Source organism: Somniosus microcephalus, chromosome 10 (assembly GCF_052327205.1).
Source record: "Somniosus microcephalus isolate GS21.2 chromosome 10, FLI_Smic_1.0, whole genome shotgun sequence".
Classification (NCBI taxonomy): Eukaryota; Metazoa; Chordata; class Chondrichthyes; order Squaliformes; family Somniosidae; genus Somniosus; species Somniosus microcephalus.
Window position 1 is genome coordinate 169,836,343 of NC_140996.1, and position 20,241 is coordinate 169,856,583.

At 47.2% G+C, this 20,241-nt stretch overlaps 1 protein-coding gene across 1 annotated transcript in view; it reads right to left on the reverse strand.

Annotated features, from left to right (window-relative positions):
• Nucleotides 1–1,820: 1,820 nt before the first annotated feature.
• The window catches only part of LOC147111847 (paraspeckle component 1-like), a 116,378-nt gene continuing 97,957 nt past the window's right edge, over nt 1,821–20,241 (reverse strand). The window contains exon 10 of the mRNA XM_085999152.1: nt 1,821–3,019. Coding sequence (XP_085855278.1) covers nt 2,996–3,019 — 24 coding nt within the window. The 3' untranslated portion in view covers nt 1,821–2,995. The remainder of the gene's footprint in view (nt 3,020–20,241) is intronic.

Below are 20,241 nucleotides of genomic sequence, written 5' to 3' on the forward strand. Positions count from 1 at the left end.
CTCTGCGTCCCCCCCTCTCTCTCTGCGTCCCATCCCCCTCTCTGCGTCCCCCTCTCCCTCTCTCTCTGCGTCCCCTCTCCCTCTCTCTCTGCGTCCCCCTCTCCCTCTCTCTCTGCGTCCCCCTCTCCTGCGTCCCCCTCTCCCTCTCTCTCTGCGTCCCCCTCTCCCTCTCCGCGTCCCCCTTCCCCCCTCTCTCTGCGTCCCCTCTCCCTCCCTCTCCCTCTCTCTCTGCGTCCCCCTCTCCCTCTCTGCGTCCCCCTTCCCCCCCTCTCTCTGCGTCCCCCTCTCCCTCCCTCTCCCTCTCTCTCTGCGTCCCCCTCTCCCTCTCTGCGTCCCCCTCTGCGTCCCCCTCCCCCCTCTCTGCGTCCCCCTCTCCCTCTCTCTCTGCGTCCCTCTCCCCCTCTCCGTCCCTCTCTCTCTCCGTCCCTCTCCCTCTCTCTCTGCGTCCCCCCTCTCTCCCCCTCATAGGGTCATAGTTCAGAGAGCAACCAGAATGATTGAGGGGGCAGAGGGATTGGAATATAACGAGTGATTATGTAGATTTACTAGGGTGATGCCTGGATGAGAGGGCTGTCCTACGAGTCAATTGGGCAGATATTCTCTAGAGTTTAGAATTTTAAAATAGAGGCATTGCTGGACCAGGAGCCAATGTAGGTCAGCAAACAGCGGGGTGGGGGTGGGCGGGGGCAGAATGACGGGTGTAAAATCATTATTTTGGGTGTTAAACTGTCATCAGAAACAGTAAAACTAGAAAACAAACAAGTATTTTAGCAGATTTGGAAAAAAGTAGAGAAGTCGGGGTGGGGGTGGAGGTGGGGGAGATACTACAGTCACAGAGGGAGTTAACGGGTTAAATGACCCAAGACTCATATCGCGAGTTGGAACGATCTGGAACGCGCTGCCTGAAAGGGTGGAGGAAGCAGATTCAATAGAATTACAACGAATGTACAGCACAGACACAGGCCATTCGGCCCAACTGGTCTGTCAATGTTTATGCTCCACACAAGTCTCCTCCCACCTTACGTCATCTCACCTGATCAGCGTCCACTTGAATGCATCTATGCTATTCGTCTCAACCACTCCCCGTGGTAGCAAATTCCACACTCTCTGGGTAAAGAAGTGTCTCCTGAATTCCCTATTGACTTGATTAGTGACTATCTGATATTTATGGCCCCCTAGTTCTGGTCTCCTTCCACAAGTGGAAACAACTTCTATACGTCTACCCTATCGAACCCCTTTCATAATTTTAAAGACCTCTATCAGGTCACCCAATAGGAACTTTCAAAAAGGGAATTGGATAAACACTTGAAAAGGAAAAATATGGGGAAAGAGCGGGGGAGTGGGACTAATTGGATAGCTCTTTCAAAGAGCCAGCACAGGCATGATGGGCCGAATGGCCGCCTTGCTGTACGATTCTATGACAGAATATTAATCGAGAAATAATAGGAGCCTGTAACAAAGGTAATGCAATAATCATGGGGGACTTTAATCTTCATATAGATTGGGCAAATCAAATTGGCAAGGGTAGTCTGGAGTATGAGTTCATAGAATGCATTTGAGACAATTTCCTAGAACAATGTGTCATGGCACCAACCAGGAAACAGGCTATTTTAGATCTTCTTCTGTAATGAGACAGGGTTAATTAGTAATCTCATACTAAAGGATCCTCTAGGGAAGAGTGATCATAATGGAAGAGTGATCATAATATGATCAGAATGTCCCTCTCAAACTTAATGTGAAATTCTAAGTCCGAAACTAGAGTCTTAAACTTAAATAAAGCCAATTTCAAAATCAAATCAAAATCAAATCAAATCAAAAAATCAAATCAAATCAACTTTTTTATTGTCATCGTTAGTGCACAAGTGCAGTACAACGAAATGTAGGCTTGCGGCTCTCGAGAGTGTACATTTAGATTAAGACATTTAAACATTCAACATACATTTGGCTTGTAATACATTAACATAACCATAATAAAGTGCATTGGCAGATGTGCAGGCTTTAGAGTTTATTTGTGGAGTTCAGTAGGATGACAGCCCTGGGAAAGAAGCTGTTCCTAAATCTGGTCGTACGGGTGCGAATGCATCTGTAGCGTCTCCCAGATGGCAGGAGGGCGAACAGACTGTGGCTGGGGTGGGTAGGGTCTTTGATGATGGTCCATGACCTCCGTAAACAGCGTTTCTGGTATATGTGCTCTATGGTCGGTAGCCGGGTGCCGGTAATGCGTTGGGCAGTTTTGACTACCCGCTGCAGGGCTTTCCGGTCATAGTAGCTACAGCTGCCATACCATACTGTGATACAGTTTGTCAGGATGCTCTCTATTGTGCAGCGGTAAAAGTTAGAGAGGATCAGGGGTGACAGGTTACATCCCTTCAGCCTCCTTAGGGAATATAGGCGCTGCTGGGCCTTCTTCACCAGAGAGGAAGTATTGAGGGACCAGGAGAGGTCTTCCGTGATGTGGACTCCGAGGAACTTAAAGCTGTCCACCCTTTCCACCACAGCCCCATTGATGTGGATGGGGGTGTGACTTCCGCCTTTAGACTTCCTGAAGTCCACAATGATTTCTTTGGTTTTCTTGATGTTAAGGGCCAGGTTGTTATCGGCGCACCACTTCACGAGATGCTGGACCTCCTCCCTGTAGGCTGACTCATCGTTGTTGGTGATCTGGCCTACTACCGTGGTATCATCCGCAAACTTGATGATGGTGTTGGAACCATGTACAGCCACACAGTCGTGGGTGAAGAGGGAGTAGAGGAGGGGGCTCAGCACACATCCTTGTGGGGCCCCCGTGTTCAGGGTCAGTGGGGGGGAGGTGTGGTTACCTAATTTGACAGACTGGGGTCTGTTTGTTAGGAAGTCCAGGGTCCAGTTGCAGAGGGAAGTGTTCAGGCCAAGAGTTTGGAGTTGGTGGCCAGCTTGTTGGGGACGATAGTGTTGAATGCTGAGCTGTAGTCTATGAACAGCATTCTGATGTAGGTCTCCTTACCATCTAAGTGATTCAGAGCCAGCTCACCCCTCCTGCCTACGAAATTGGCAAAGGTAGATTGGGAAACAAGATTAAAAGGTATGACGGTAGATAAGCAGTGGAAAACTTTTAAAGAAATATTCCTATATTCTCAACAAATATACATTCCATGGAGAAATAAAAAATCCATGGGAAAAGTGATCCAACCATGGCTAACTAAAGAAGTTAAGGATAGTATTAGATTAAAAGAGGCTTACAATGTTGCGAAGAATAGCAGTAAGCCTGATGATTGGGAGAGCTTTGGAAACCAGCAAAGGATGACCAAAAAATTGATAAAAAGGGAGAAAATGGAATGAGAGTAAATTAGCAAGAAATACAAGAACAGATTGTAAGAGCTTCTACAAGTATGTAAAAAGGAAGAGAGTGGCAAAAGCAAGCATTGGTCCCTTAGAGGCTGAAACAGGAAAACTTATATTGGGGAAGAAGGAAAATGGCAGTGACCTTAAAATAAATATTTTTTTATCTGTATTCACAGTAGAAGACACAAAATGTATACATAGAAACATAGAAGATAGGAGCAGGAGTAGGCCATTCGGCCCCTCGAGCCTGTTCCGCCATTTAATGAGATCATGGCTGATCATCCAAATTCAGTACCCTGTCCCTGCTTTCTCCCCTTATCCCTTGATCCCTTTAGCCTTAAGAAATATATCCAACTCCTTCTTGAATATATTTAATCAATTGGCCTCAACTGCCTTCTGTGGTAGAGAATCCCACATGTTCACCACTCTCTGGGTGACGAAATTCCTCCTCATCTCTGTCCTAAATGACTTACCCCTTATCCTTAGACTGTGACCCCTGGTTCTGGACTCCCCCGCCATCGGGAATATCCTTCCTGCATCTAGTCTGTCTAGTCCTGTTAGAATTTAATAAGTTTCAATGAAATCCCCTCTCATTCTTCTAAACTCTAGCGAATATAAGCCTAATTGACCCAAATCTCTCTTCATACGTCATTCCTGCCATCCCAGGTATCAGTCTGGTGAATCCACTGCACTCCCTCCACAGCAAGAACATCCTTCCTCAGATAAGGCGACCAAAACTGCACACAATACTCAAGGTGCGGTCTCACCAAGGCCCTGTACAACTGCAGCAAGACATCCTTGCTCCTGTACTCGAATCCGCTCGCTATAAAGGCCAACATACCATTTGCCTTCTTAACCGCCTGCATGCTTACTTTCAGCGACTGGTGCACAAGGACACCCAGGTCTCGTTGCACTTCCCCTTTTCCCAATCTATTGCCATTCAGAAAATAATCTGTCTTCCTGTTTTTGCCACCAAAGTGGATAACCTCACATTTATCCACATTATACTGCATCTGCCCAATCACCCAACCTGTCCAAATCATACTGGAGTTTCTCTGCATCCTCCTCACAGCACACACGCCAACCCAGCTTTGTGTCGTCTGCAAACTTGGAGATATTGCATCTAGTTCCCTCGTCTAGATCATTAATATATATTGTGAATAGCTGGGTCCTAGCACCGATCCCTGCGGTACCCCACTAGTCACTGCCTGCCACTCAGAAAAAGACCCATTTATTCCAACTCTTTGCTTCCTGTCTGCCAACCATTTCTCTATCCAAGTCAGTACCTTACCCCCAATCTCATGTGCTTTAACTTTGCACCAAAAATAGTGGGGAACCAAGGGGCTAATGAGAGTGAGGAACTTAAAGTAATTAATATCAGTAGAGAAAAAGTACTCGAGAAACTAATGGGACTAAAACCCGACAAATCCCCAGACCTGATGGACTACATCCTAGGGTTCTAAAAGAGCTGGCTGCAGAGATAGTGGATGCATTGGTTGTAATCTTCTAAAATTCCCTAGATTATGGAAAGATCCTAATGGATTAGAAGGTAGCTAATGTAACCCTGCTATTCAAGAAAGGCAGGAACGAGAAAACAGGGAACTACAGGCCAGTTAGCCTGACATCAGTCATCGGGAAAATGCTGGAATCCATTATTAAGGAAATGGTAACTGGGCACTTAGAAAATCATAATATGATTAGGCAGAGTCAACATGGTTTTATGAAAGGAAAATCGTGTTTAACAAATTTATTAGAGTTTTTTGAGGATGTAACTAGCAGGGTAGATAAAGGGGAACCAGTGGATATAGTATATTTGGATTTCCAAAAGGCATTCGATAACGTGCCACATAAAAAGGTTGTTACACAAGATAAGGGCTCATGGGATTGGAGGTAATGTATTGGCATGTATAGGGGATTGGTCAATGGACAGAAAGCAGAGTTGGGATAAACGGGTCATTTTCAGATTGGCAGGCTGTAACTAGTGGGGTGCCGCAAGGATCAGCGCTTGGGCTTCAGCTATTTACAATCTATTTTAATGACTCAGATGATGGGACAGATGGTAATGTATGATGATACAAAGCTAGGTGGAAAAACTGTGAGGAGGGCACAAAGGGCCTGCAAAGGGATATAGACAGGTTAAGTGAGTGGGCAATAAGGTGGCAGATGGAGTATAATGTGGGGAAATATGAGGTTATTCACTTTGGTAGGAAGAATAGAAATACAGAATATTTTTTTAAATGGTGAGAAACTATTAAATGTTAGTGTTCAGAGAGATTTAGGTGTCCTCGTGCAGGTACAACAAGCAATTAGGAAGGCAAATGGCATGTTGGCCTTTATTATTAGGGGGTTTAGAGTACAAGAGTAAGGAAGTCTTGTCTCAATTGTACATGGCTTTGGTGAGACCACAGCTGGAGTACTGTACAGTTTTGGTCTCCTTATCGAAGGAAGGATATGCTTGCCTTAGAGGCAGTTCAACAAAGGTTCACTAGACTAATCCCTGGGATGAGAAGGCTGTCCTATGAGGAGAGATTGAGTAGATTAGACCTATACTCTTTGGAACTTAGAAGAGTGAAAGGAGATCTCATTTGAAACATAAGGTTCTGAGGGGGATTGACAGGATAGATGCTGTGAGATTGTTTCCCATGGCTGGAGAGTCCAGAACTAGGGGGTATAGTCTCAGGATAAGGGGCTGGCCTTTTAAAACTGAGATGAGGAGGAACTTCATCATCTTTGGAATTCTCTGCCTCAAAGGGCTGTGGATGCTCAGTCGTTGAGTATATTCAAGGTTGAGATAGATAGATTTTGACTCTAGGGGAATTAAGGGATATGGGGATAGGGCAGGAAAGTGGTGTTAAAGTCGTAGATCAGCCATGATCTTATTGAATGGAGGAGCAGGCTCGAGGGACCGTATGGCCTACTCCTGCTCCTAAATCTTATGAAATATTTATATTGAAGTACTGTAGTGATAAATACAGATAGCAATAAAATTAAGCAACATAAGCAGAGTGAAAACCTGAGGGAGGCGAGTCTCGAACCATACAGATTTACAGGCAATAGGTTGAAGCAATAACTAAGGAACATGTAAGTACATCAAATTCTACAGCAAAATTTTAAATAGTTGATCAAACTCATTTTTCCTTCTCGCCTAAAAATGGCAACTTATGCCAAGTACAGTCTTCCAGTATCTTACACAAGTGGTTATTCTATTGTTGGCACACTGTTCCAAATGTGAGAAACATCACAACCGAACCCAATACGGTCTTCACTCAATATCCACAAATGTGCACTTTCTGACTATCTGACGCTCAAGATAGTGATCAGGAGTGATCAGGAGCAAGAACCCTGGCTAATCAAATAACTTAGCACAGTCAACGAATTAAAACTGGGACCTTCTCAGTATGTCTGAATCAGTACCCCACTGGTACATACATCGAGCAAACCAATTATTCATTAACCCGGTTTTAAAAAGTTACCAAGATTTTTAAAGAAAGTTTTGACACTTCAATGGTTTCATATATAGTATCACCACAATAAACGCATACTGCTGTCCACTCAAATAAAGCACTGCAAACTATCGCTTATTCTTTTTGTTAAAAAAGGAAAAGGACATGACAAGTGTTGTTTATAATTCAGGTGTTCTAAAGGGACTGATTTGGAGTAAAGCAGTGTTGTCCAATACATTGGCCACTAGCCACATGTGGCTAATTGCATTTCTGATTGGTAAGATTGACAGAAAGTAGAATGAGAGTGAATGAGCAAGAGACATAAAAACAGGTTGTAAAAGCTTCTATAGGTAAAAAGGAAGAAATTAGCTAAAGTAAATATGGGTCCCTTACAGGCATTGACAGGAGAAATTATAATGGGGAACCAAGGGATATGGGGATAACGTGAGAAGGTGGAGTTGAGGTAGAAGATCAGCCATGATCAATGTTCCCTACAAGGCGCATGGCCGACACCCCTCTGCCAGTCCCGCTCAGCCCGGGACCGGCTCTTTCAGTATAACTGTGAATGGGCCATGCAACCCCTTAAAGGAGCTGTGCACCCCAAAAAAATAAGCGGAAACATTGCCCATGATCTTATTGAATGGCGGAGCAAGCATGAAGGGCCGCATGGCCTACTCCTGTTCCTATTTCTTATGTTCTTGTGAATAAGGAAATGGCAGCGACATTAAACAAATACTTTGTATTTGTCTTCACGGTGGAAGACACAAAACATTCCGGAAATAGTGGAGAACCAAGGAGCTAGTGAGAATGAGGAACTTAAAGAAATTAGTATTAGAAAAGAAATAGCACTGGAGAAATTAATGGGACTAAAAGCCGACAAATCCCCTGGACCTGATGGTCTACATCCTAGGGTTTTAAAATAAGTGGCTACAGAGATAGTGGCTGCATTGGTTTTGATTCGTCAAAATTCCCTAGATTTCAGAACACTCCCTGCAGATTGGAAGGTAGCAAACGTAACCCCGCTATTCAAGAAAGAAGCGAGAGAAAACAGGGAACTACAGGCCAGTTAGCTTGACATCAGTAGTAGGGAAATGCTAGAATCTATTATTAGGGACGTGGTAACAGGGCACTTAGAAAATCATAATATCATTGGGCAGAATCAACATGGATTTATGAAAGAGAAATAGTGTTTGACAAATCTGTTATTTTTTGAGGTTGTAACTAGCAGGGTAAATAAGGGGGAACTAGTGGATGTAGTACATTTGGATTTTCAAAAAACATTCAATAAGGTGCCACACAAGAGGTTACGACACAAAATTAGGGCTCATGGGATTGAAGGCAATATATTAGCATGGATTGAGGATTGGTTAACAGACAGAAAACAGAGTAGGAATAAAAGAATAATTTTCGGTATGGTAGACTGTAACTAGTAGGGTACTGCAAGGATCAGTGCTTGGGCCTCAGCTATTTACAATCTATATCAATGACTTAGATGAGGGGGCCGAGTCTAATGTATTCAAGTTTGCTGATGATTCAGTTGGGTGGGAAAGTAAGCTGTGAGGAAGACACAAAGAGGCTGCAAAGGGATATAGACAGGTTAAGCGAGTGAGCAAGAAATTGGCAGATGGAATATAATGTGGAGAAATGTGAAGTTATCCAATTTGGTAGGAAAAATAGAAAAGCAGAATATTCTTACAATGGTGAGAGACTGGGAAATATTGGCACTCAGAGGGATCTGGGTGTCCTTGTATGCAAATCACAGAAAGTTAACATGCAGGTACAGCAAGCAATTAGGAAAGCAAATGGTATGTGTGCCTTTATTATAAAAGGTTTGGAGTACAAGAGTAAATAAGTCTCACTACAATTATTCAGGGCCTTGGTGAGACCACACCTGGAGTACGGTGTACAGTTTTCGTCTCCTTACCTAATAACGGAAATACTTGCCTTACTGGGAGTGTAACACTTGCCTTACTGGGAGTGTAACAAAGGTTCATTAGACTGATTCCTGGGATGGGGGGGCGGGGTTATCCTATGAGAAGAGATTGAGTAGACTAGGCCTCTATTCCCTAGAGTTTAGAAGTATGGAGGTGATCTCACTGAAACGTATAAAATTCTTAAGGGGTTTGACAGGGTATATGATGCTGGGAGGATGTTCCCTTTGGCTGGGGAGTCTAGAACTAGGGGTCGCAATCTCAAAATAAGGGGTTGGCCATTTAGGACTGAGATGATGTGAAATTTCTTCACTCAAATTGTGGATCTTCCCTACCCAGAGGGCTATGGATGTTCAGTCATTGAATATATTCAAGACAGAGATCGATAGATTTTTGGGTACTAAGGGAATCAAGGGATATGGGGATAGTGCGGGAAGGTGGAGTTGAGGAAGATGATCAGCCATATCTTATTGAATGGTGGAGCAGGCTGGAAGGACTGCATGGCTTACTCCTGCTCCTTTATGATTAGTAAGTTAAAAAGAAATCAGTAATAGACACCTTCGTTGGGCATGTGATCTCAACACTCATATTTGCATGGTGTATGCTTGTGTACTTTAACCTTTTTGTGCATTTGTTGGTAAAATAGATGTAAAGCCGTGCATGAGTATTTTTTGATCATCGAGTGCTTTATTTCCTTGGTTAATGAATGGTATTAAGTATTTGGTAAATAAATATGCACATGTAAAGTTTATTTACTGCTATTTTGAGTTCATCCAAGGCATTTTCTACTAAAATTAGTGCATGTGGCTAAAATGGTACTGCTATAGCCACACCTGTGACTAGTCAGCGATTTATATTGGACTACACTGCAGTAAAGTATGCCATTTACAAAAATAATACCGTACAATTTGATGTAGTGGAATTTGGAGAGTTTAATAAGGACTCCTTCAATTTTCCATGAATGTGGAGCTTTCTTTTTTAAAAAAAAGTAAAATTGGGTTTTGATGAAAATGAACCGAAAGCATCACACACCCTTCCGCTCGACTCCTGAAACTTCAGGTTGGGCCCAGATCAGAGGCTCTGCAAAATCACCTTTGCGACGTAAAGCAGTGCTGAACCCATGTTCACACACGCACTGCTCATTTCAAATTGCCTTTCGTACTGGACCCCACTTACCAAAGGATTTGAAACCCTCCAATTATTGTACTGAGCTCGCCACGTAAAACAAAATATTATAATGGGCAATAATTCTGGGAGCCAGCGAGGAGAGAAAAGATCAGTCATCCCAGGAATGTTCAAACTTGTCGCTTTCACACAACCCGCCAGTCACCGACTCAGCCACATGGATCACGGTATGAAAGCACTGCAGCAGAAAGGAGCGGAGGATCATGGCTCGGAATTTGTGGTGGGTAATAACTGAATGAACACCGGAGAACAGGGAGAAGGGGCGGGTGGAAGGTGGTCAGAAACTCGGTGGCGGGGGGTGGGTGGTGGTGGTGTTAGAGCACGGGGAGAACAGTGGGACTTGGGGAAGAATGTGATCCAGGTCTAAAGGGGAAGGGGATGACAGAGAGAACATGATCCAGATGGGAAGACTGATTACATTCCCTGCCGCCCCTCCCCCCACCACCTCTGTTAGACCTCACACACTGAGCAGGTGAACGGCCTCTCCCCAGTGTTAACTTGTTGGTGTGTCAGAAGGTTGGATACACACACGGATCCCACACACACATCCCTCCATCATTTCCAGAAGGAAAAAACCCATAAAACTCTAGTTACTGGGTTAGTTACTTCTTTAGAATATAAATTCTTTTATTTTACGAGCCAAGGACAACTATAATTACAATTGCAGAATACTATTAACAGAGAATCTTCACAAAGCTAACTATACTTCCACATTCTGAAGGCGCACTGGCGAGAGTGGATCAAATTACACTTTGCAGGGTTGTCTACCACAGGCAGGATCAAATTACACATTCCAAACTGTTGGGTGTGTTGTGTCCTCCAAGGGGACCAATCAGACACAGCCGAAAAAGTTAGAGAGTAACAGTTTTTAAGCACTTAAGAGGCAGGGAAATGGGGGGAGTGGAGCAAAGAACAAAAAGGGAGGTCTGTGATAGGGTAGAGGGCAGGAGTGATTAAATGACAAAAGGGATGATGATACAAGGCAAAAGAGGGTGGTAATGGAACAAGTAAAGAAACAAAAGATGGATCTGGAGGAGCTGTAAATGGCAACAGCAGAATCATTACCAGCACCAGCTGTCTGAAAAAAGTAGCAGTGATTATGATTTGTACTTGCTTAAAAACTGTTACATCTTTAACTTTTTCCAGTTCTGAAAAGATCATCAACCTGAAATGTTAACTGTTTCTCTCTCCACAGATGCTGCCGGACCTGCTGAGTATTTCCAGCATTTTCTGTTTTTATTTATAATTCAGGTAACCCTACATCTGCACCAAGCAACTTAGAGGTCACATATAACACAGCAACCTCCATGCAATTCATTCCCAGTGTTGCAACCTTTTCCCTCACGGATTTTCTCTCATTAAACACTAAAAGCTGACTTTGAAGATCCTGACACACAGAACAGCATTAAGGTTATAATGACAGCAGTTAATGGCCTGAGTTATTTAACTTTAATGCGCTGCTCCTGACAGCACCAGCATATATGGAAGCTAACCCATGTCTATGAATGATATCACTAAAGATCAGCATGCAGACAAGAAATAGGAAAAAGCCCAGGATAGAAACTAAAGTGATCATGTGGGGATGGGACGAGAAACTATGCTCTAGATGTTGGGACATTTACCCAAGCGAAAGCACCACGCGCATTACCCTCATATTATCCATCAGGAATTAAATCCATACAAAGTTAGAATTTCTTGGGACATTTGAAACAACCTTTTCCTATTACAGGAAACTTTGGTTTAACCGGAGGTTGTATGTCCGGAAAACTCGCTCTACCGGCAGAATTCACCCCCCGAAAACAGCACCCGAGTAACCGGCAATGTTGCCGGTTCCAAGTCCGAGTCTCCAACGGTTGCCGAGTTAGTCAGTGGGGGTAGTTCTACAAACTGCCACTACTCGGCCTCTTGGCGCCAGCGGAACTCGGAACACCTCAGAAACCCTGCATCAGGAGTCTCACCCTCCCACGCTGCCGGTAGCCTCTTCTGATCCGCCATTTTTTGGGGTTCCAGTACAGTACTGTGTGTCTCCAACGCTGTTGCAACTCATTGGACTGCATTATGGAAATCCCAAAAGTTGATCCAACCAAAGAGAGTGGTGTTAACTTTAAAGTAGAAAATTGATATATGCAAACGACTAGAAATGGGAGCGAAGCGTATGCACATTATGAAAGAATTCAAAATCGGTTCGTCAACAATGTACGACATCAAAGCGCAGAAGGATAAGCTGCTCAAGTTTTATGCAAGCTCGGAGACATCTGAGAGTGTAGAGAAACGGCGCACGCTTCGTAAGCCTAAGCTTGAAGAGCTGGATACCGTGCTTTATGAGTGGTTTGCTCTGAAGCGTTCAGAGGGTGTTCTGATTTCCGGACCCATGCTAATATCAAAAGCGAAGGATTTTTATGCAAAGATGGAGCTCAGACAAGTGTGCTTTCTCTGATGGATGGCTATCGTGCTTCAAGGCACGGCATGGGATACGACGACTCGATGTTTGCGGGGAGAAGAAATCAGCTGATCACGACGCCGCAGAAGAATACTGCGATTATTTCAATCGGATTGTGCAGCAACATGATTTGTCGCCAGCACAGCTATACAATGCCGATGAAACGGGCTTATTTTGGAGGTGTTTGCCAGAATCAACACTTGCTGGGGCTAGTGAGGCTAATGCTTCAGGTTACAAGAAAAATAAAGATCGTGTAACCGTGCTAACATGTGCGAACGCTGCTGGATCACACCGGGTTAAACTTCTCGTCATTGGGAAGTATAAAAATCCCCGTGCATTTAAAAATGTGAGGCACTTACCTGTTGAGTACAAAGCTCAAGCAAATGCTTGGATGGATAAGGAAATCTTTTCAAATTGGTTCCATCATACTTTTGCTCCATCTGTGAGGGAACATTTCCGTAGAATAAGGAAACCTGAAGATAGCAAATGCATTTTATTGCTGGATAATTGTAGAGCCCATCCGCATGAATCAGAGTTGGTTTCTGGAAATATTTTCACCATTTATTTGCCACCAAATGTAACTTCTCTCATACAACCCATGGACCAGGGCGTTATCCAAAATCTCAAGTGTCATTACAAGAAAGACTTCCTACGTAGACTGATAAGCCAAGATGACAATACAGATATTCAGGCATTTCAGAAGGAATACAATCTTAAAGATGCCATCTTTAACGTTGCATGTTCCTGGAAATTGGTGAAAGGTCACACTTTGAAACAAGCCTGGTGCAAATTGTGGCCTTCTGTAATGTTTGCTGAAGGTTCTTCTTCAGAGGAGGAATTTCGTGGGTTCAATGTTCGTCCGCAGAAGACTGCAGTAATGGAAATGGCTGACATGGTGAAAGATGTAGGCCCAGCAAACCCTCTACATCACCTCAGTGAAAGTGATATTGAGCAGTGGGTTGATGCCGATAGCAAATGCACAACAGCAACTTCTCTAAGTGATGATGAAATAATGGAGAATGTTTTGAATCCAAAGAAAGAAAAGGAAAGTGTGATGGAAAATGAAGACGATGAGATTTCTGAAGTGAACAAGATTTCTTGGGCTAAAGCTGCAGCAGATCTTGCTTCATTCATCAAATTTGCTGAAAGCCGTTCTTGCTATTCTGCCCAAGAAGTTATGCAGCTCCATATTCTGCAGTCTACCTTTCTGCAAAGGCGGCAAGAGTCCACTAAGCAAGCAGACATCCGGGACATGTTTAAGAAAGCTTCCAAAAGAGTTGGAGCACTGGAAGTGCCTGAAGAATCTGTTGAAGTGCATGATCCTGATGAACCAGTTGGCTTGGAATAAGTGTACAGTCAACCACCGTACAGTACTTTATACTGTACTGTACAGTCGTTTAAGTTTTGTTTTACTGTTAAGTTATTAAAGAGTTATGGATTACCATCAACTGGCAGTACTGTACTTAATCAAGCATCTTTCACCATCCATTTAACACATTCTGTAGGTGAGTACCCAATTACTGTATATTGCACATTTCTTGATTTTTAAATTTTTCTTAGTTTAAAAACAGCCTGGGTAGATAATCCGCTCACCACTCCGGAACTTTTGATAGATCGGCATCACGCCGGTCCCATCGGTGCCGGATATCAGAACTTTTCCTGTATTTGGCTATGCAAGATGAGATGAACAATAACCCAGTGCTCATAAAACAATTTAGCAGGTGAACATGGGTTTTCCTTAAGATAATTAACTACAATATTTTACATATTAAGCAAGGTTTCCTAGCAATACAATGCAAAAATAATCCCGTCACAACTTTTCTCAATATTACACAGAATGTTGCTAACTAGTCTCGTGTTCAGAGTGATTTAACCAGCACCGTGGATTCCATCCACGGAATAAGAATCTCAATGAAAACAAACACTGGCGTACCGATCACAGAACGGACACAATCCGCTTTCCGGTCCGTAGACTATAAATCAGGCGTCATGCCTTTAAGAAGGATCACACCTTTAAGAAACTCGATCTGCAACATAGTTAAGCCCAGAGCGGGGGAGGAGCAGTCGAAGCTGTGCACTGATGAAAGAGTTGTACTTTGTGTAGTCTCTGACTCCATTTTGTGTTCAGCATGCAGCCTCAACAATTAAACCTTTTCTGTTGAACCTCTCCGAGTTCAGTATTTTTTGCTAGGAGTACGTAGACTCCTACATTGGTGACCCCGACGCTCAGGACGACTCCTAAGCGTAATCATGGCTGACACAAACGCAGTTTCTGTGAAGCTGCTGGAGTTCTGGGAGAACCTGGCCACCGCCTGGTTCGTTCAAGCCAAATCGCAATTCCGACTCCGCGGAATCACCGCCGACGCAACGATGTACGACTACCTCCTCGCCTCCCTGGGCAGCTCCACAATCACAAAAGTCTGGACACTACAAAACCCTCCGGAGGAAGGCAAGTACGCACATCTCAAGGCCGCGCTCATTAAAAAATTCACAGCCTCCCAATTCGTGCGCAACTGCCACCTCCTCGACCTCCCGGGCCTCGGTGACACCACGCCATCAGACTTGCTCTCACACATGCTTGCTCTGACCGACGAGAAACCGCCTGGCTCCCTCTTCCGCACGCTCTTTATCCGCCAACTACCTCCCAGCATCCGCCCGGCGATCGTGGCGTCCAGCCTCACGGACCTCGAGGCCCTGGCCGACGAAGCCAATAAGCTCCTGTCCGCCAGCTCCAACCACGCCGTCACCCCCGACCTGGCCTCCGCAGTGTCGGCGCGCGGCCACACAGCTCGGCCACAAGGCCCCCACGTCCCCCAAGCCCTCCGACCCAGGGCTACTGCTACTTCCATACCCGGTTCGGTGCACGGGCACGCCGCTGCAGCCATCCCTGCACGTTTCCAACCGCCCCCACACCGGCCTACACGATGGCCGTGGGGCAAGCAGGCGCGCTGCTGTACGTTACGGACAGCGCCTCCGGACGCCGTTTCCTATGCGACGCGGGCGCGCAGCATCATCCTCGCGTCCGCCCTCGAGATCCAGCGAGGCGGCCGTGGCCCTGCGCTGGCTGCCGCCAACGGCACCGACATCCGGACGTACGGCACCCGCACCATCGACCTCGCAGGCCGCCGCTACCACTGGGAGTTTATCACCGCCAAGGTGCTCTCCCTGGTGCGGATTTTCTGTGCGCCCATGGCCTGTTGGTCGACATGCCTCGGCGCCGCCTCGTGGACATGAACACCATGTCACCGGTCCCGGGCGCCATGGCCCCTCCCGCAACCCGCCAAAATGGCGTGGCAGTGCCGCGCCCGCTCAACGGACGACTACTCAGCACTCCTGGCTGAGTTCCCATCCCTCACCAACCCGACCTTCTCCGTGAAGGTTGCTAAGCACGGGGTAGAAGACTTCACCCCCATCACAGGCCCACCGGTGTATGCCCACGCCCGCAGGCTGGACCCGGCCAAGCTGGAGATCGCGCGGGCCGAGTTCGCCACAATGGAACAGCTCGGCATCATCCGCCGCCCAACAGCCCCTGGGCCTCCCCACTCCACTCCACATCGTCACCAAACCCGACGGGGGATGGCGCCCCTGCGGGGACTACCGGCGCCACCACGCCGGATCGGTACCCCATACCGCACATTCAAGACTTCTCGGCTAGACTGGCCGGCCGCTCAGTCTTCTCCAAAGTCGACCTGGTGCGCGGTTACCATCAGGTGTCAGTCCACCCCACCGATGTTCCCAAGACGGCCATAATCACCCCTTTTGGGCTATTCGAGTTCCTCTGAATGCCCTTCGGCCTCAAAATCGCGGCCCAGGCCCTCCAGCGGCTCGTGGACTTGGTCCTCCGGGACCTGAAGTTCCTCTTTGTCTACCTGGATGACATCCTGGTAGCTAGTTCCTCCAAGCAGGAACACATTGAGCACCTCCGCACCCTGTTCCAGCGGCTCAGTGAGCACGGACTCATCATCAGCCCAGCCAAGTGCCAATTCGGCCTCAGCAGGATCGAATTCCTCGGCCACCACAGCACGCAGGACGGAGCCATTCCCCTGCCCACTAAGGTGCAAGCCGTCCAGCAGTTCCCCCGGCCTACCACCAAAGGCCTCCAGGAGTTCTTGGGGATGATCAACTTTTACAACCGCTTCATTCCCGGAGCGGCCTCCCTCATGCGGCCCCTATACGAAGCCCTCTGGGGTAAGAAAGACAGAATGGCGATCGAGTGGTCAGCGGACATGTTGACCGCTTTCGACTCGACCAAAAAGGCGCTCGCCGACGCCACCATGCTCACTCACCCACAGCCCAACGCCAGGGTGGCCCTCACCACGGACGCCTCCGACCACGCAGTCGGCGCCGTGTACGAACAGTGGGTCGACGGGGCCTGGCAACCGCTGGCCTTTTTCAGCCGCCAACTGCGCCCCCCGGAGGCCAAATACAGCGCCTTTGACCATGAGCTCCTCGCACTGTACCTGGCAGTCCGCCATTTTAGATTTCTTCTGGAGGGCCGCCCCTTCACCGAGTTTGTCGACCACAAACCCCTGACATTCGCGATGGCGAAATCTGCGTACCCGTGGTCAGCCAGGCAACAACGCCAACTCGCCGTGGTGTCCGAATTCACCACGGACATCTGGCATGTCTCCGGTCGAGACAACTTGGTGGCCGACTGCCTATCCCGCCCCGCCGTCCACCTGGCAGTGGACTATGCTCAACTGGCAGCGGAGCAACGCACCGACCCCGATCTGCTCTCCGCGCCCACAACCCTCCCAGGGCTGCGACTGACCGATGTCGCCTGCGGCCCGTCCGCCGTCACAGTCAAATGCGACACCTCCTTGGCGCAACCCCGCCCCGTAGTCCCGGCGTCCTGGCGAAAACGGGTGTTCAACATCGTCCACGGCCTCTCACACCCCGGCACCCGCGCGTCCATTAGACTGGTGGCCAACCGATTTGTCTGGCGCGGCCTGCGCAAAGATGTGCGCGTCTGGTCCAGATCCTGCATAGCTTGCCAGCGTGCCAAAATCCACCAACACATCAAAGCCCCATTCGAGGAGTTCACCGTGCCAGAAAGAAGGTTCGACCACGTCCACATCGACCTCGTCGCCATCACAAGGTCACACGCACCTGCTGACAATCGTGGACCGTACCACCCGCTGGCCCGAGGCCATTCCACTGACGTCCACCACCACCGCCGACATCGCGAGGTCATTCATCGGTACCTGGGTCGCTCGGTTCGGCGTCCCCTCCGACATGACGTCGGATAGAGGCCCGCAGTTCACCTCTGATCTGTGGGCCGCCATTGCCCGAAACCTCGGGGTGGCCGTTCACCGCACCACGGCTTACCACCCCCAAGCCAACGGACTGTGCGAGCGATTCCACAGGTCCATGAAGGCGTCCCTCTGCGCCAGCCTCGAGGACGAGGCTTGGATCGACCGCCTCCCGTGGGTGCTACTCGGCCTACGCTCCGCGGTCAAGGAAGACCTGCAAGCCTCGGTGGCAGAACTCGTGTACGGCCAGCCGCTGCGCGTACCCAGAGAGTTCCTGCCCACCGCCACGACCCCCTGGTCGGCTGACCAGCAACGCCACGCTTTCGCCAACCGAGCACAACGGTTCGCTCCGGTACCCACCAGCCCGTACGGCGAACCAGCAACCCGCGTACCACCTAGCCTGCACATGGCCAAATTTGTTTTCGCGCGCCATGACGCCCACCGAGGACCTCTACGGCCCCCATACGACGGACCCTACAAGTTACTCCAGACGGGGAACAAGTTCTTCCTCCTCAAAGTGGGCGGCAGAACTGACAAGGTGTCGGTCGACCGGCTCAAGCTGGCGCACCTAGAGCCCGACGAACCCGTTCAAGTGGGCCAACCCCCACCGCGGGGCAGACCGCCTAAGAGCCCGACGCGTCCGACCGCCCTGCTCCCGACACCAACCGCCAAGAGCCGTTCCGGCCGTGCCATCAAGCTGCCACGCCGGTTCGTACACTCCCTACTAGCGGATTCTGGGGGGAGCTGTGTGGCGTACCGATCACAGAACGGACATAATCCGCTTTCCGGTCTGTAGACTATAAATCAGGCGTCATGCCTTTAAGAAGGATCACACCTTTAAGAAACTCGATCTGCAACATAGTTAAGCCCAGAGCGGGGGAGGAGCAGTCGAAGCTGTGCACTGATGAAAGAGAGTTGTACTTTGTGTAGTCTCTGACTCCATTTTGTGTTCAGCATGCAGCCTCAACAATTAAACCTTTTCTGTTGAACCTCTCCGAGTTCAGTATTTTTTGCTAGGAGTACGTAGACTCCTACAACACAAAGCTCCTAAAGTAAAACAGAATACTCCAGGTGTGTGTTCATCTGGCTAGGAATGTATTGTAAAACAGTAATGCAGTCAAGAAGTTCAGACAAACTGCAAATGTTAAACTTTAATTTTTTTAATTATCAAACCCTCTTTCATCCTTACATTGCGTTAGTGCAAAAGGTAGAGGATGGTAAAATATAAATATTGCATGTTAAAAGTTTCATGTATAATACACAATTCTTGTGCTTACAGGAAGATCACATCACAATATCTTCATCACACCTGGGTATCATGCTTAAACTGGTGAGGTTTAAATTTCTCATTGATCTCAGTCCTCCCAGCTCAAGATTGGTCTCTTACAGTACTTTGGTGCAATCTATCTGCAAGCAAGTCCTCCTAACACACATCCCCAAGGGTGACTGTGTGCTCTCAACACCACTCCATCAGAGTCTGACTCTAGTCTAGCCTCATGGTCACTACCAAGTTTTCACCATCAAGAACCAGCTTTAAATTTCTTAAACACCATTTTTAAAAGCACTTGTTCCCTCTGACAGCAGAAACTTAGCACGTGTCTCTGTGGGGGTAGGATTCCCTTTCAAGGTTCCCCATGCTATTGTGAGAAAGCAAGCTACTGCAGCCTGCACCCACCAGAGTTCAACTTGCCACCAACTGTTGACCCCTCCAAGGATCCTGCAACTTCCACAAGCACTTTATAAATATTTAAAGTTAGTTTGAAACATTCCTGCTCACAGAAGGGAGGGTAAGGACACACACACATGGGTAAACAAACCCATTGTTTAACTCGAACAATGTAGCTTTTTATATATGATTTGCTCATATAGTTGCATTGGGTGAGTGAAACATTGTTTACTGTTGAATGGAATATCCAAGAAACTGTTGGGGTGAATTTTTTTGTACATTAACCCAATAGCATGTCAATTTATTAGGGTCTACCAAACCTCTTGACCATTCCTTCAGTGATACCAAAGCCCAGAACTGCAATGGCAAAAAATGCACTGCAAACCTGCATAGGTTGGGCCAAGTGGTCAGCCTATCTGTGACCAGAGCTAAAAGTATGAATCTGACCAGAGTATCACTAGCAGCAACTTCTTATTTTTGCTTTCTCGTCCCCTCTTCTTGTGCCAATTTTCTTTCTCCTGAAGGGATGGTTGATGTGCGCCAGGTTACAGTTCAACTGGTGATGGTTACCCTCCAGTACCTCATTCAAATCTTCATGAGAGTCTCAAGATAAAAGTGTGGGCAGGGTATTCAACATTGTGCTGCAACCCAGTCGAGGTCAATTTGGTCATCGACAAATGTCCATTCATGCACTTCCAGCAAACTTTCCCTTCCCTGACCCAAAGTACTAGGCCTAAGTGTAGAACACTTACTACCACCCCAGCTGAAACTAGGTAACCCAACACAGACCAGGAATCAAACCTGGGACCTTTCTGGCCTACTAAGTCATTAAGCAGGCAGCACTTCAGTCTGTGGCTCAACAAGGGAAGTTTTATTCCTCAGAGCACTGCCAGTGTATTGTTTCCATTAGGGGATCACCCAAGGGTGCTCCTGGTACTGGAGACAACCCTGTAAAAAGTAACTATGGGCTTTAAATAGTCATCATCGGTCCAAGACAACCTAC